The sequence below is a fragment of the Nuphar pumila genome, chromosome 3, assembly GCF_984573655.1.
Source record: "Nuphar pumila chromosome 3, dmNupPumi1.hap1.1, whole genome shotgun sequence".
Taxonomy (NCBI): Eukaryota; Viridiplantae; Streptophyta; class Magnoliopsida; order Nymphaeales; family Nymphaeaceae; genus Nuphar; species Nuphar pumila.
This window is the reverse complement of record NC_143251.1, coordinates 37,019,345-37,033,318: the sequence shown is the minus strand read 5'-3', so window position 1 is coordinate 37,033,318 and position 13,974 is coordinate 37,019,345. Positions and strand designations below refer to the sequence as shown.

The window sequence follows — 13,974 nt, the reverse complement described above, 5'->3', positions numbered from 1 at the left end:
AATTTGTGAGCGTCTTGAGGATGATGAGATAGACCCAATTTGTGAAGATATGGATCCGAACCCAATTACCCAAGTGCTTGAGCTAGTCAGGTCCACTCATGGGATGCCCTTCTTAATTTTGGAATTGAAGTTATTGTGAGACCCACTCAATTGGTGCCCCACCTATTTATGAAGCTCAAGGAAGGTCATTTAGGGTGTTTTATGAAGCCCCTAAAGATGAAAGATGGTAGACCCAAGAGTTGGTCTATTTTTAGGATGTAGGACTCAAGAAATAGACTTGTTCAAGAAGGGCTTAACTAGAAATAGCCCAACTCTTTCAAGGTTTATCTCGATTTAGGTTTGAGTATAATATTGTTTTATAACTTGTGGAAGGCTTAATGAACCCCTTCTTGGCCTATATATAGGCCTTGCTTTTGGCTTGAGAAAGGATAGAAAATTGGAATTGATCACACTCTCTAAAATTCATCTCTCTCTAGCTCACATCTCCCTCCACCTCTAAGGACATCTCTCTCTCTTTGACCCTCTTTTCTCTCAAGGGTTCGTCCCTCTCTTGCCTTGGTGTGCTGACCTCTAGTTAGTCTAGTTTACTAAGTGGACAAAGGCTGCTACCAAGGTCAATCCAACCATTGTGGTTAAACTAAGTTTTTAGAGGTCTTTACTTTTCCAAGTTGATCTCGTGGTGCGATTGACCTCCACCAATTGACCTAGATACTGTAGAAGACCCTACTTGAGTCAACCCAAACCCAGGAAGTCAACCAAGCTGCCTCATTTTTTTTCTGGCAAGGGGTCGCCCCTCTGCCTCGTTTTTTATTTCCGGCAGGGGGGTTGCCCCCTGCTTTTTCGACAGAGGGTCGCCCCCCTGCCGCTTTTTTTTCCGACAGGGGGAGGGGGGCTTGCCTCTTTTTCTTTTTTTTTTTCGGCAGGGGGTCGCCCCCCTTGCCTCATTTTTTTATTCGGGCAGGGGGTCACCCCCCTGTCTCTTTTTTTTTTCGGGCAGGGGGGCGACCCCCTGCCTCATTTTTTTTCGGTAGGGGGTCGCCCCTCCTGCCTCATTTTTTTTTTCCGGCAAGGGGGGCGACATGTCGAGGGGCGCTCGGCGATCGCCGGGTTCCTGAACCACGACATCACCCCGTGCCTGTCGCTCTAGGGGACGATCACTACCTCCGGAGACCTTGTGCCGCTGTCGTACATCGCTGGCCTACTGACTGGCCGACCTAACTCGAAAACCTATTGGGCCGAACGGAGAGGTGGTCGACTCCTGTGAGGCGTTTCGCTTCGCTGGAATCCCGTCCGACTTCGATATTTATTCTAAATTTTTTCCTTTCGACAGAGGGTGACTTCATTTTAACACAGTGTCTCTTGCAGATTTCTCTATGGATCCCGCTTGTGGCATGCCACCCGTGGTAAGTAAGTGACAAAAATAATGCAAATCGGGTAAATATCCGTGGTGAGTAAGTGATACAAGGGCATCACATGTTATTTAATTTATTGGATGTAATACTTTAATGTTCACACACTCACTTAGTTGTTGACATCTAGGGCTGCTTTGTTGGAGTTTGGAGATCATGCTGAGCATGATTTTAATGCATGAGAATAGAAGTGTTCTTATTTTTGGAGTATGGATTCCATGCTAGGCATGATAGTAGTTAGCGGAATATTGGAGTGTGTTTGCTGCAGGTACATGTTTGACATTTTTTTTATATGAATGTTTTTGATGTATTACAATATTTGATGTGATTGTATCCATGTTTGCATGTAGTTACTTTCAATTTGATTATGACTTACATGAGAAATTGTATAATAAAAGAATGTTTCAAATGAATGTATCGTGTTATGAATAGTTTGTACATGAAAATATTAAGTTATCAATGCATGAAAATATTAAGTTATCGATTTGCAGACATGATGCACAATATGAAGACTGCAGCAAGAAAAGCATCTGATGAGATAGATGATCCACTGCAGTGGAAGGGTCATGAACCTCCTACTATCATGTCAGATGTTTAAGATGCAATGCGTGACAAGTGGGCTGGGGATGCATTTCAAAACCGCTCAGCGAAGGCTGCACAAAATTGAGCGAAAATGCTCGAAGCCTATCTACACACAGGTGGATTTAGGACTTTTGGGAGTCACCTGAAGAAAATGATAACTCATCAATATATAAATAAATCAATTTTATAAGTATTGTTGCAAACCTGTTAACTAAATCTTTTATCATTTCACTTCGAAGGAAGCAAAAAAATGAGGCATTGTGCCATACAAGGATGTGTTTGTTCAAACACATAAACGTAAGACCATAGGAGAGTTCGTATTGGAGAAGGCGAGAACGTCAACAATATGTATTTATTGTATTAATAATCATTGTAATATACAAGTTATCATAAACATTGTAATTCTTAATTATTAATTCATACTGTAAATATTATTTTGTAGGAGTCATATGAGCAACAGATGGTAGAGCGATATTGCGATGACTCTACTCAGTATCCATCATTTGATCCTGCAGCATGGGTGACTGCAGCAGGTGAACCCAAAAAGGGTCATGTATTCGGGTTTGAGAGTAATATGAATACCTCACCAGTCGTTGCTTCCTCCAGTCACGGCCAAGAGACTTCTTTCGTCAATATCAGCTCCAAGCATTCGACTGATTCTTGGGATGATGTACACCAGATCGTTAAGGACACAATGCATGACTACTTCCATGAAACAATTGCCGATGTTCTCCGGGATGAGTTCAACAGTTTTTTGCAGAACAGGGGAGCTTCGTTTGCAGGTGCCTCTGAGGTATGAAAGTTTTATGTGATGTATTGCATGTCGTTAGATTTGATATAACTTTGATTGCCTTAACTTAGTTGCATTGCATATAATTTATTTCAGTATATTTTGTTTATCAATACTGACCTTTTATATAATATTTCAGTATAATATTTTTACTGCCTTAGAACACATAAGAGCATGATAGAATCATATAAACAATTTTTTTACTGCCTTTGAACACATATGAGCACGATAGAATCACATATACAATTTTTTTACTGCCTTAGAACACATATGAGCATGGTAGAATCACATATGTAGTTTTTTGACTGCCTTAGAGCACATATGAGCATGGCAGAATCACAAATTCAGTTTTTTTTACTGCCCTAGAGCACATATGAGCATCATATAATCACATATACAGTTTTTGCCTGCCTTAGAACACATATGAGCATGATAGAATCACATACACAGTTTTTTGACTGCCTTAGAGCACATATGAGCATGATAGAATCACATATACAGTTTTTTTGACTGCCTTAGAACACATATGAGCATGATATAATCACATGTACAATTTTTTGCTTGCCTTAGAGCACATATGAGCATGATAGAATCACATATACAATTTTTTTGACTGTCTTAGAACACATATGAGCATGATATAATCACATATATATTTTTTTGCCTGCCTTAGAACACATATGCGCATGATATAATCACATATATAATTTTTTGCCTGCCTTAGAACACATATGACCATGATAGAATCACATATATAGTTTTTTTACTGTCTTAGAGCACATACAAGTATGATAGAATCACATATAGAATTTTTTTGACTGCCTTAGAACACATATGAGCATGATAAAATCACATATAAAGTTTTTTGACTGCCTTAGAGCACATATGAGCATGATAGAATTACATATAAAGTTTTTTTGACTGCCTTAGAATACATATGAGCATGATATAATCACATACACAGTTTTTTGCCTGCCTTAGAACACATATGAGCATGATAGAATCACATATACAGTTTTTTGACTGCCTTAGAGTACATATGAGCATGATAGAATCATATATACAGTTTTTTTGACTGCCTTAGAACACATATGAGCATGATATAATCACATATAAAGTTTTTTGCCTACCTTAGAACACATATGAGCATGATAGAATCACAAATAAAGTTTTTTGCCTGCCTTAGAACACATATGAGCATGATAGAATCACATATAAAGTTTTTTACTGCCTTAGAACACATATGGGCATGGTAGAATCACATATACAATTTTTTTACTGCCTTAGAGCACATATGAGCATGGTAGAATCACATATAAAGTTTTTTTACTGCCTTTAGAACATATATGAGCATGATTGAATCACATATAAAGTTTTTTAACTGTCTTAGAACACATATGAGTATGATAGAATCACATATACAGTTTTTTTACTGTCTTAGAACACATATGAGCATGATAGAATCACATATAGAGTTTTTTTACTGTCTTAGAACACATATGAGCATGATAGAATCATATATACAGTTTTTTTACTGCCTTAGAACACATATGAGCATGATAGAATCACATATAGAGTATAATTTATTTCAGTATATTTTGGTTATCAATACTGACCTTTCTTTTCTGGTGTAGGTTTCTGGCGATAATCAGCGTAGTGGAGCTGAAGGGACAGAACAAGACAATGAACAAGAGGATGCATAAAATCTTGGCGATGATTAGATTCATGTGTTGAATTTGTTCTACCTTCTTTTTGTTTCAAAATGTAAATATTGAATTGTAAATAATTAGAACTTGCGAATTTTACAGTGGATCGATTAATTTTTTTAGTTTTCTTTTATATGTATTTTGATGTGTACTTTTTTTTTTATTTACTAGAAATATAAATTGTACAAGAAATATAAATTGTATCACGAGAAATTTTTTCTTGATATTTAATTTTCAAATATTTTTTAAATTTTTTTTACTTTTTTTTAACTGATTAGCGACAGATATATCCGTCACTAATTACTATTAGCGTTGAATGTAGCGATGGATTAGCGACAACTATAAATCCGCCGCAACACCAAAATTGTCGTATAGTAACGACGACCTTACGATGGATGTTGGCATTCGTTATTTCGTCGCAACTTAGCGATGTAACTGGCGACAGATACATTTCGTCGCTACTTAGTGACGAAATGAGCGACAAATATATTTTATCGCTAATTAGCATCAAAAAATTTGCGATGGAAGCTATCCGTCGCTAATCCGACGTTAATCCGTCTCTAAGCTGTTTAGCGACGGATTAGCATCGAATTAGTGACAAATTTAGGTCATCGCTAATCCACAGGTTTCTTGTAGTGATTGCAACTGTCCATGCAAGGTAACTAGTAATTATGGTAACCTCCCACTAGAGGCTTCTCTTATAAGTTTATAAAGATGCATGGTTGCTTGATGAGTACAACCAAGGTATCCTCTTTCTCTCATTTGGGTTTAGGATTTTGCTCACCATCGACTTGATGACCTGGGCTCATTTTGAGCGCTGATAGGCTGAGGAGAACACTGTGCACCTGCACCGACGCTCTTTTCATCCATGACATCTACTAGTATGTGTTCTTGATTTTTACATTCTGGTTCTATTTTAAGAATGCCAACATCTAAATCTTACTCAAAACTTTGAGGACCGTCAGACGAGTCTAGATTGAGTGCAATCACATGGCACAAAATTTATTCATTAAGCACCTGATTCCGATCCATCAAACCTTGGGCCCCAAAACTGAGAGGCTTGTCCCCAAGATGGAGGGTGATTGAGTGCTTAATGCATAAATATTCGTGCAATCATATTGCACCTGATCTTTTCACCCGTCTGGCTAGAAAGAAATGACAAAATGTTTAAAGGGATAGGCTCCGCTATTGAATCTGCTCTACTAAAAATTTTATCAGAGCTTCACATCCGAGTTCGAAACAAGTGGACTCAAAGAAGCACATATTGGATTGGTGCCAAAAGAATCGGTGCCAAAAGAATCGGTGTTTAGGAAAACTTTGCTTTCAGTTATTGTAACAATCTTTTCCAGGATTCTATCAAGGCTCGATGTTATCAACTTCATGGTTATCCAAATTCAACCAACAATGGCAACACAAGTACAAGGGTGAATTCAGATATATCAAGTGAAGGAGCTGTCATACCTCAGATCACACCCGAATAATATAAACATCTCATAACTCTTATGTCACAAGGTAAACCAGAACCACAAGTTAACCTAGCAAGTAAAACTTTAGCCTTTCTTTCTTGCTCTTCTTGTTGGATAATAGACATTGGGGTCACCGATCACATATTTTCTAATTTAGATTTTTTAAATTTGCCATGACCCATTGTTTGTCAACCCATAGGATTACCCACTAGATTGTCTGCTTCAGTCACCCACATTGGAAGTGCAAGCATCAATTCACAAATACACCTAACTGATGTCTTGTGTGTTCCTAACTTCAAATACAATTTGATATCCGTTAGCAAATTGACAAAAGATTTACAATATGATGTTTTTACCAATGGATCTTGTATTTTTTATGACCATTGCTCGAAGCGGATGATTGGAGTGGGTAAAATGCAAAATGACCTTTATATGTTTGAAATCAAGAGCGGAGTCGCACTATCTAATTTTAGCCCTGCTTGTCTTTGGCATTATTGTCTTGGGCATATTTTGCATTCTCGTTTTTAGTATCTTGTTGATTCTAATAAAATAAATTCTTGCAAGTTTAATGGAATATGCTCAATTTGTGCTTTGTCTAAACAATCACGCCTTTCATTTTCAAATAGTGCTATTAACTCTACATGGGTTTTTGAACTCATTTATATTGGTTTATGGAGAGGATACCAAACTTCATAATTATAAGGTGCACATTACTTTTTAACTATTGTAGATGATTACTCTCACTCAACTTGGGTTTACCTAATACGTTATCAATCCAAAACATTTTTCCTTATCCAAGATTATTTTGTCATGATCAAAACCTAATTTAAAATCCAAATCTAAAAGGTTAAGAGTGATAATGAGAGTGAATTTTTTTTCAGTGAAATACCGACATTTTTTTGCAGTTAGGGTATTTTTCATCAACATAACTGTGTATATACCCTAAACAAAATGGAGTGATCAAACGCAAGCACTGAGACCTTCTCAATATAGCTCGGGCCTTGCATTTTCAAGCATATCTTTCAATCAAATTTTGGAGAGAATGTATCATGACTGCCGCATATCTCATAAATCATGTCCCTAGCAAAGCCCTTAATGGATGAACCCCTCATGATATCTTATTCCATAAAAGTCTTAATTATAAACACCTTCTTGTAAAAATTCCTCTCATCTTGATGAATTTATTTTATTTCTTACGTTCAAAACACATACTTGATCACACGAAATCTATTATATTATGCATTGGCATGTGCCATAAGCTGCACACAATGTCTCATCATGATTTAGAAAAGTATAGCATTAGGCTCCTAATAAAACCACTATTCACATCATTGAATAAGCATCCTTATATACAATCGCTGTTGTTTTATCCAAAATAATATCAAAGTTTCAAACAAATAAAATAAAATAAAATAAGATAAAAAGAAGAATGCCTAATCAGTTGACTAAAAGTTCCCAACTTACTTCAAACTCCTGCATGGCGGAGAGAGAGTCTAAAGATACGTACTTTTGGGAATGATAAAAAAAGTCTTAATAGCTGTGGCTGTGTGGATTCAACTTGAAAATATAATAAGACACAATATCGGTGATCTGCATTAGTCCTGCCCATGAGTAGGTCATCTTGGGCTTGGCAATTATTTCTATGGAAGGTGCATGCAACCACACCTTCAAAAAAGTTGAAGCAAAATCAACCTCATTTATGCAATTAATGAATGTGAAAATACGGGCCATTGGAGTCGAGAAATCTGGCATGTTTGAATTGTAGTACCATGCATCACTAATAACACGTACAATTTAACAACCAATAAGATGAATTCTAGTCCCCTATTGTGTATGTCACAAAGAAGCAAGCAAAAAGTCACAAAGAAGCAAGGAAAAAATGAGTGTATGGCTTCTGCAAGCAATCCCAGCTGTCATAATTTTGTGCTTAATTAGCTGGCACCTTTTCCAGGAGTTGAGAGAGAGAGAGAGAGAACATTCATCATTCAACATTACCAAAATTCATATTAGCACTAGGGTTGTCAATGAATCGGATTTCATCCCATATTTGATCGAATTCGATTCTGTATAGTGGTGTTTGGTAAGCCAAAATCATATTCGATTATAATCAGATGCGAATATAGTTTCCATTTTCTGCTACCAAATCTGACAAATATTAGAATTTGACAGATATCCAAATCTGTTTACATGTAAAAAAACAGATACGGTATAAGCTTTATTCCACTCGAATCTGAATTTGAATCTGTTTAGCCAACATCTGATGAGTTGAATATGATATTGGTCACAACATTCGATCCGAATCCAAACTGTTTAATCCTTAATTTTGTTTTTCTATTACAGAACTGGGGGAATTAAGGCCCCTCTCTCTTTTACGGACAGCTTTTTTAGCCAATCCAAACACGCTAGAGTATGGCATGTTCAAACTATCAAACAGTTATTCAATCACCAATTTACTGGTGGGGTTTGAACTTGCAAGGTCCCATACACGGTGACTTGCACAAACTGCTCCTACCAGATGGTCGCCCCCCCCATTGGTCTGTTTACATCCTTAATTGGCATATAATCTACCAATGGTAAAAGTCAATCTCCACCGCACGTCTAACTTGGGAACAGTGAGAGTGGGTACATCAAGTGAGATGCACGGTGGGGGATTGAATATGACCGATGGATCGGTTATATAAAATATGACCCACCCTCATACCCATTTGCTGATTAACAGCTGAAGTTCCAAATTGGCTGGCTCTCTGCAGATTTGGTGATGACGACATAGGCTTTGTTCATCTGATACCGGATCCATTTAGTTAGCATCAAGTTATGTCCCACCCGAGAGTGACCCATTAAAATGACACCCGAGCCAGGTGTTCAATAATGGTGGACCTTCCGGGAAAGCCCGGTCCAAGCTTAGCGGTCAGACTCAAAACTCTGTTCGAAGGACATTTGTTTGTTTGTTTTTAAGCCGAACTTTGAAAACCCAAACCAACAAATTCAGCACCTTCCGCCATAAAAAAAACAAAAAAACTTGTGTCTTTTTAGAAAGACATTCAAACACAAACATTATACCAAAAGATACTCTTAAAACTAATATGGATCTAAACCTGATCATCAGATCTTGGATTCGAATTAAATTTGGAGGCCCAAGGGGTGAGCGTAGTTGGAACGGCCCTTCGCTGTCATAGGGGCAGTTGGGGTTCGATTCCTGCAGACGTTATTCCCCTTGCATAAGCAGGAGCTTGGGGTCAAAGGGTGCGCTCAGGTTTACACCCCTCTGTGGTGGTTTCCCCTTTCACATGGAATATATATATATATATATATATATATATATATATATATATATATATATATATATATATATATATATATATATATATATAGAGAGAGAGAGAGAGAGAGAGAGAGAGAGAGAGAGAGAGAGAGAGAGAGAGAGAGAGGTAGCTGTTCAACCCCTTAGGTGTGAAACTACCAGCACAACTTTGCTGGCCGTTGATCATGGGCTTGATGGACGGCCAGCAAAAAAACATGCTGAGCAATTTAGCAGCCGTTTCGACAGCCAATAAAGGTCTAAGTTCTGTCGGGACCTTTAGCAGTTTCAAAACATAAAAAAGATGCTTGCATTCTTTTCGTGGGTGTTTAGCAACACACAAGAAGCGCTGTTAAAATGCCCAAATAGCCAATATATATCTTTTTGTTTTTTGCATTTTTTTAGATGGCCTTCCATCAAGGACACAATGGACAGCCAGCATAGCTGCGCTGGTAGTTGCACACCTAAGGTTTGCGCAGCTACCTCTCTCTCTCTCTCTCTCTCTATATATATATATATATATATATATATATATATATATTATGGTACTCTCGGAGTACCTACTTCCACCTAATAGAAGATTTAGATTGTCAAATTTGTTAAACTTTTTTATAAGTTGATCAGACCCTATAGATATATATAATCTATAAGCATTATTTAGTAGAAAACAAGTTTTGGATCATGTAATTATAGCATAAATGTATGTTTTTTTAAGACGTTTAAAAATCATATATCAAAATTTCATAACTTAAAAAATCCTACTTTTATGTCAAAAAACATGATCCAAAGCATGATTCCCATCAAATAAACTATGTTGAGAACATCCATAACGTTTAATTGAGAAGATACAACTTACAACCATGATTTCTATTACGTGGGAGTAGGTACTCCTGGATCACCCCAGCATCGCTCATATATATATATATATATACACACACCTCATTTTGTAAAATTAAAACCTAATCAAAACCTTCCTATATTATTTTTCCATCCATCAATTTTAATGCAAAGCACTTTTTAATCTTTTTTTTTTTCATCCAACGAAAGGCAAGCTAGGGTTAAGCTTTAATCATGTATTTATTCTCTAAGGAACTATGACTGTCTGCTAATATATGGTGTGGAGGGGACCCCTAATCTGTGCAATTAGAAATGATGCCACGTAACCCATGTGCCTGGAATTGACCACCAGTTCCCTTCTTCCAAATCACTTTGTTCTTGTTTTAAAGTAAACTGCTGAGCTGAAATCAGAACCCGTTCAGCCGCCACGCTTGCACCAAAGAAGCACTTTTCGGACTCTTTTTTTTTGGCGGTCGCATGCGTGCCCTTGCATCTCTCGTTATGCTTTATCCATTGACGTCACATATCTTTGAACAGTACAGACGTGTTATCCCTATATATGCTCACATAAGCCCCCCCACCCTCAAAAAAAAAAAAAAGTGACACAACAGGCTCTTAGCTCCCTTTAGCTTTCAAGATTGATCATCACTAAAGGTTGGCTGATTTGGTCCTATCCCCATATCTGAAAGAAAGGCTCTTCACTTGAACACCAAAAAGATCACTTGTACTTTTAACCAATTGCAGGAAGTTAAGCTAGCTATCCAATATATCAAATAGCACATAAGGGGGGGAAGTGCACTAGAGGAAAATGGTGGAAGGACTCCCTCCGGGCTTTAGATTCTACCCAACAGATGAGGAGCTGGTGGTGCACTACCTCTTCAAGAAGGTGGCATCTCATTCCTTCTCAGCTCCTGTGATCACTGAGGTAGATCTTTACAAGTTTGATCCATGGGACCTTCCAGGTATGTATATGCTCATCTACATGCCATAGAGTTTAAGTTTTTTAATATATCATTTGATGCATAATTATTTTCTTTTATTGAAGACTTTGGTTGTGATTAATGATATGAACAGGAAAGTCAATGTTCGGTGAGAAAGAATGGTATTATTTCAGTCCAAGAGATCGGAAGTACCCCAATGGGTCAAGACCGAACCGGACAGCTGGGTCCGGTTATTGGAAGGCCACCGGTACTGATAAGTCGATCAGCACATATGTATCAAATTCACCAAGAAAGGTTGGGATCAAGAAATCACTTGTTTTCTATAGAGGGAAAGCGCCTAATGGGGTCAAGACTAACTGGATCATGCATGAGTACCGGCTAGCCGAGAGTCGCGAATCGAAATTTAAAGGAAGCCAAAGGGTGAGTCCCATTTTCTTAACCTATAGTTCTTTGACTATGGAGCTTAATTTAGATGCAAAGGAACATTAAATTGGGTTGGGATGTGAATTAAAGCATGGAATTGCAAATAGTAGGTTGTTTCTTTGCTTTAAAAGTTAGATACCATTTAGGCCACTTGAGCTCATGCAAGTTAATTTGGTGCCAAGTAACAAGTGCATTGAAATTTCCTTCAGAAAATGAAAAAACAATTCTATATTGCTAGTCATCTCTCTAATCTATGTAACATGCACCCACACTCATACAGGTGTGACACTTGGACACGACTTCCTTTGTATTAGGTGAAGTCAACCACACTGAGATCCATTTCTATTTAAAAGTAGATTCGGTTCACCCTAACAAATTTCAGTTTTATTTATATTATATATATAAATACATAAATGCACACAGATACATGCATCCATATATACATATGCATCTATTGCATGAATTTATGTATAATGAATTGATGATATGATAATTGTTTTTATTTTATTGATGTTAACTTAAAACTGTTAAAAGTTATATATATATATATACACACACTTCCCGCACCCAAATTTTTTTAAAGTGCCACATCACCGCGTCGGCACCTGCACCTATACCTATACCTATGTGACATAGTCTCTAATTCATAATACTACGGTTCTCTTACACATTGACAAATATATGCAAACTCCTCTGACGTATAGTGCATGGCTAATTAATTAGTTTTTTTTATTGTAAATATGCAGTTGGACGATTGGGTACTCTGCAGGATATACAAAAAGAAACGTCACGCAGGTCAGCAAGAGGAGAAAAAGGAAGGAAGGAGGGCCTTAGAGAACCCCATCATGAGCAATGGCGGCAGGTTGATGACAGATATGAGGGTAGATGAGGGTTTACCAATGCAATATCAGTACCAACCTCTCTATGGGGCACCGTCCTTAGAGGCCATCTCCAACATGGGTGACAAAAACTTGGTGGCAGCATGGGCATCTGATGTCCTACAATGTTGGTGACCAAGCACTCAAGCCCCAACAAACTTGAGGAAACTCTTTCCAAGTGTAGAATGCAAGCATTAGGACCAACCAGACACCCCAAGCTCAAACCCTAGTGATCATAACCATAGAATGTGTACCAATAAAACAGTAGCCATTCTCTTTTCATTCATTTAATTTTTCTAAGTTTTTTGTGTATTAATCATGGAATAAAAACATGGGACTTATTGCCAATGTTGGTGACAAATTACTATGATAAAAACTGTACTCAGTTATTGAGTTATATCCATAATCCTTGTCAATAATAAGTAATTTAAATATCAAACTTTCAACTCGGTCAGAAGCAAGAGAGGCTGCTTGTGCTAACAAAGCTGCCTGTTCACGTTACTAAAAATGAAATCGGATGGTCAAACAAGGAATGCAATTTTCCCATTTCTTCTTTTTCCGAGAAAGTGCCAAACGAAAAGATGAGGGGAGTTTTTTTAATCAATTTTGCAGGACACCGTGATTGACACGAATGGATACCATGAAATCTAATGCGTTAGCATATTCGACAGCTATAAATCTTTTTTTTTTTTTTTTTGTGTGTGTGGGGGGGGGGGGGGGTGGGTGGGGGGTTAATTGTGTCACACGACACTGATGGTGCTATTTGAGGTGACGCAATCCCTTGCTTAGTTTAGATGTGAATCACGTGGTGGGGACCCAATTCGCAACTTGCGTGAGTGCTCGATTTGTGGGGGCCATATTGGGAAAAAGGAAAAATTTGTTACAAAATTTGTGGGGTGTGGGAAAAAATTGTGGGGGGACATATAATCCAAAAAGATTACAAAATTTGTTCAAGTTCTTCACTACAATTGAAATCTTATCAGATTCAATCTTGAATGTTAAACAAACTAACAAATTTAGCAAGGTTTCAGTTTTGAACGTAAATCCAATACGCTGGAAATAAGCTCTGTCACCGATTAACACAAAACATATGCTGAATTTTAAAAAACAAATCAGATTGAAAACTTTCAATATTCAACCAAAAAAATCTAAAACAAAAAACTCAAGAATGCATTATTCCATGTCATAAATGAATGGCCAAGAGACCTGTCTCCTCAATGAAATTTTGATTTAATACTCAAAATCAATCACGCAGCATAGGACTACTTGATACAAAAATCATTCCAAAAATGTCTAATACAATTAGCAACTAGTCAAAGAGGAAAAGAAATGGCTTAGCTCCAGCGTTGTAACGTTGGCCAAGCAATGGAGATGTCATCCAACACCTGCAACACCCAAATGGACCTACAAAGTTCCACGTTCGGCCAAGGATAGGGGTAGCCCTTGCAACTTCAGTGGCCACCAATGGAGAAGGAGTGGGGGGCATTTCTACACCACACGTATGGTTCTTCGATGGAGATTTTCATAACAGCAACAAGATGATAACCCTTTCACATTTTTAGGGTTGAGTTCTATAAGACAAGGGATGAGGAGAGGCTGCCCAATGTTTGTAGCTCTTGAATATCTGCCCAACCTATCCAATAG

The 13,974-nt window shown here is 37.5% G+C and overlaps 1 protein-coding gene across 1 annotated transcript; it reads left to right on the top strand.

Moving 5' to 3' along the window:
- The first annotated feature begins 10,719 nt into the window (after positions 1 to 10,719).
- LOC149842604 (NAC domain-containing protein 72-like) lies at positions 10,720 to 12,678 on the top strand. Its single transcript, XM_090001511.1, has 3 exons — positions 10,720 to 11,050; positions 11,163 to 11,449; positions 12,199 to 12,678. Exons 1-3 carry the CDS (start codon positions 10,897 to 10,899, stop codon positions 12,463 to 12,465), a joined length of 708 nt encoding a protein of 235 aa, XP_089857637.1. The 5' UTR covers positions 10,720 to 10,896; the 3' UTR covers positions 12,466 to 12,678.
- The last annotated feature ends 1,296 nt before the right edge of the window (positions 12,679 to 13,974 follow it).